This window comes from Corvus brachyrhynchos, unplaced genomic scaffold, assembly GCF_000691975.1.
Source record: "Corvus brachyrhynchos isolate BGI_N302 unplaced genomic scaffold, ASM69197v1 scaffold522, whole genome shotgun sequence".
Lineage (NCBI taxonomy): Eukaryota > Metazoa > Chordata > Aves > Passeriformes > Corvidae > Corvus > Corvus brachyrhynchos.
This window is the reverse complement of record NW_008236649.1, coordinates 1,006,710-1,006,968: the sequence shown is the minus strand read 5'-3', so window position 1 is coordinate 1,006,968 and position 259 is coordinate 1,006,710. Positions and strand designations below refer to the sequence as shown.

General features: G+C 65.3%; 1 protein-coding gene across 3 annotated transcripts in view; it reads left to right on the top strand.

The window, feature by feature from the left end:
- The window catches only part of EPN3 (epsin 3), a 7,587-nt gene extending 7,334 nt beyond the window's left edge, over positions 1 to 253 (top strand). For all 3 annotated transcript variants that reach the window (XM_017726823.1, XM_017726821.1, XM_017726822.1), the window contains one exon: positions 1 to 253. This exon is cut by the window's left edge and continues 111 nt beyond it. In XM_017726823.1, coding sequence (XP_017582312.1) covers positions 1 to 65 — 65 coding nt within the window. In that variant the 3' untranslated portion in view covers positions 66 to 253.
- Positions 254 to 259: the final 6 nt, after the last annotated feature.

Sequence of the window (259 nt, the reverse complement as noted above, 5' to 3'; positions counted from 1 at the left end):
ATTTCCTCAGGCTGGCACCTTTCCCGAACTCCCCAGCACCTTGCCGCAGCCTTTACTGCCGCTGAGCGGCCCCCCGGCCCCGCCGTCCGCGCCCGGGGGGCTCAACCCCTTCCTCTGAACCCTCTGGACATGTGGACTCTCACCCTCTCCCCAGCTGTTACAATCCCCCCCAATCTTTCCTTCCACTAAGACTTGGGGGTTTGCTAAGCTGCACGGGAGGGTGCCCCCCATCCAGCCCCTCCCCGTGCCCACTATGGGG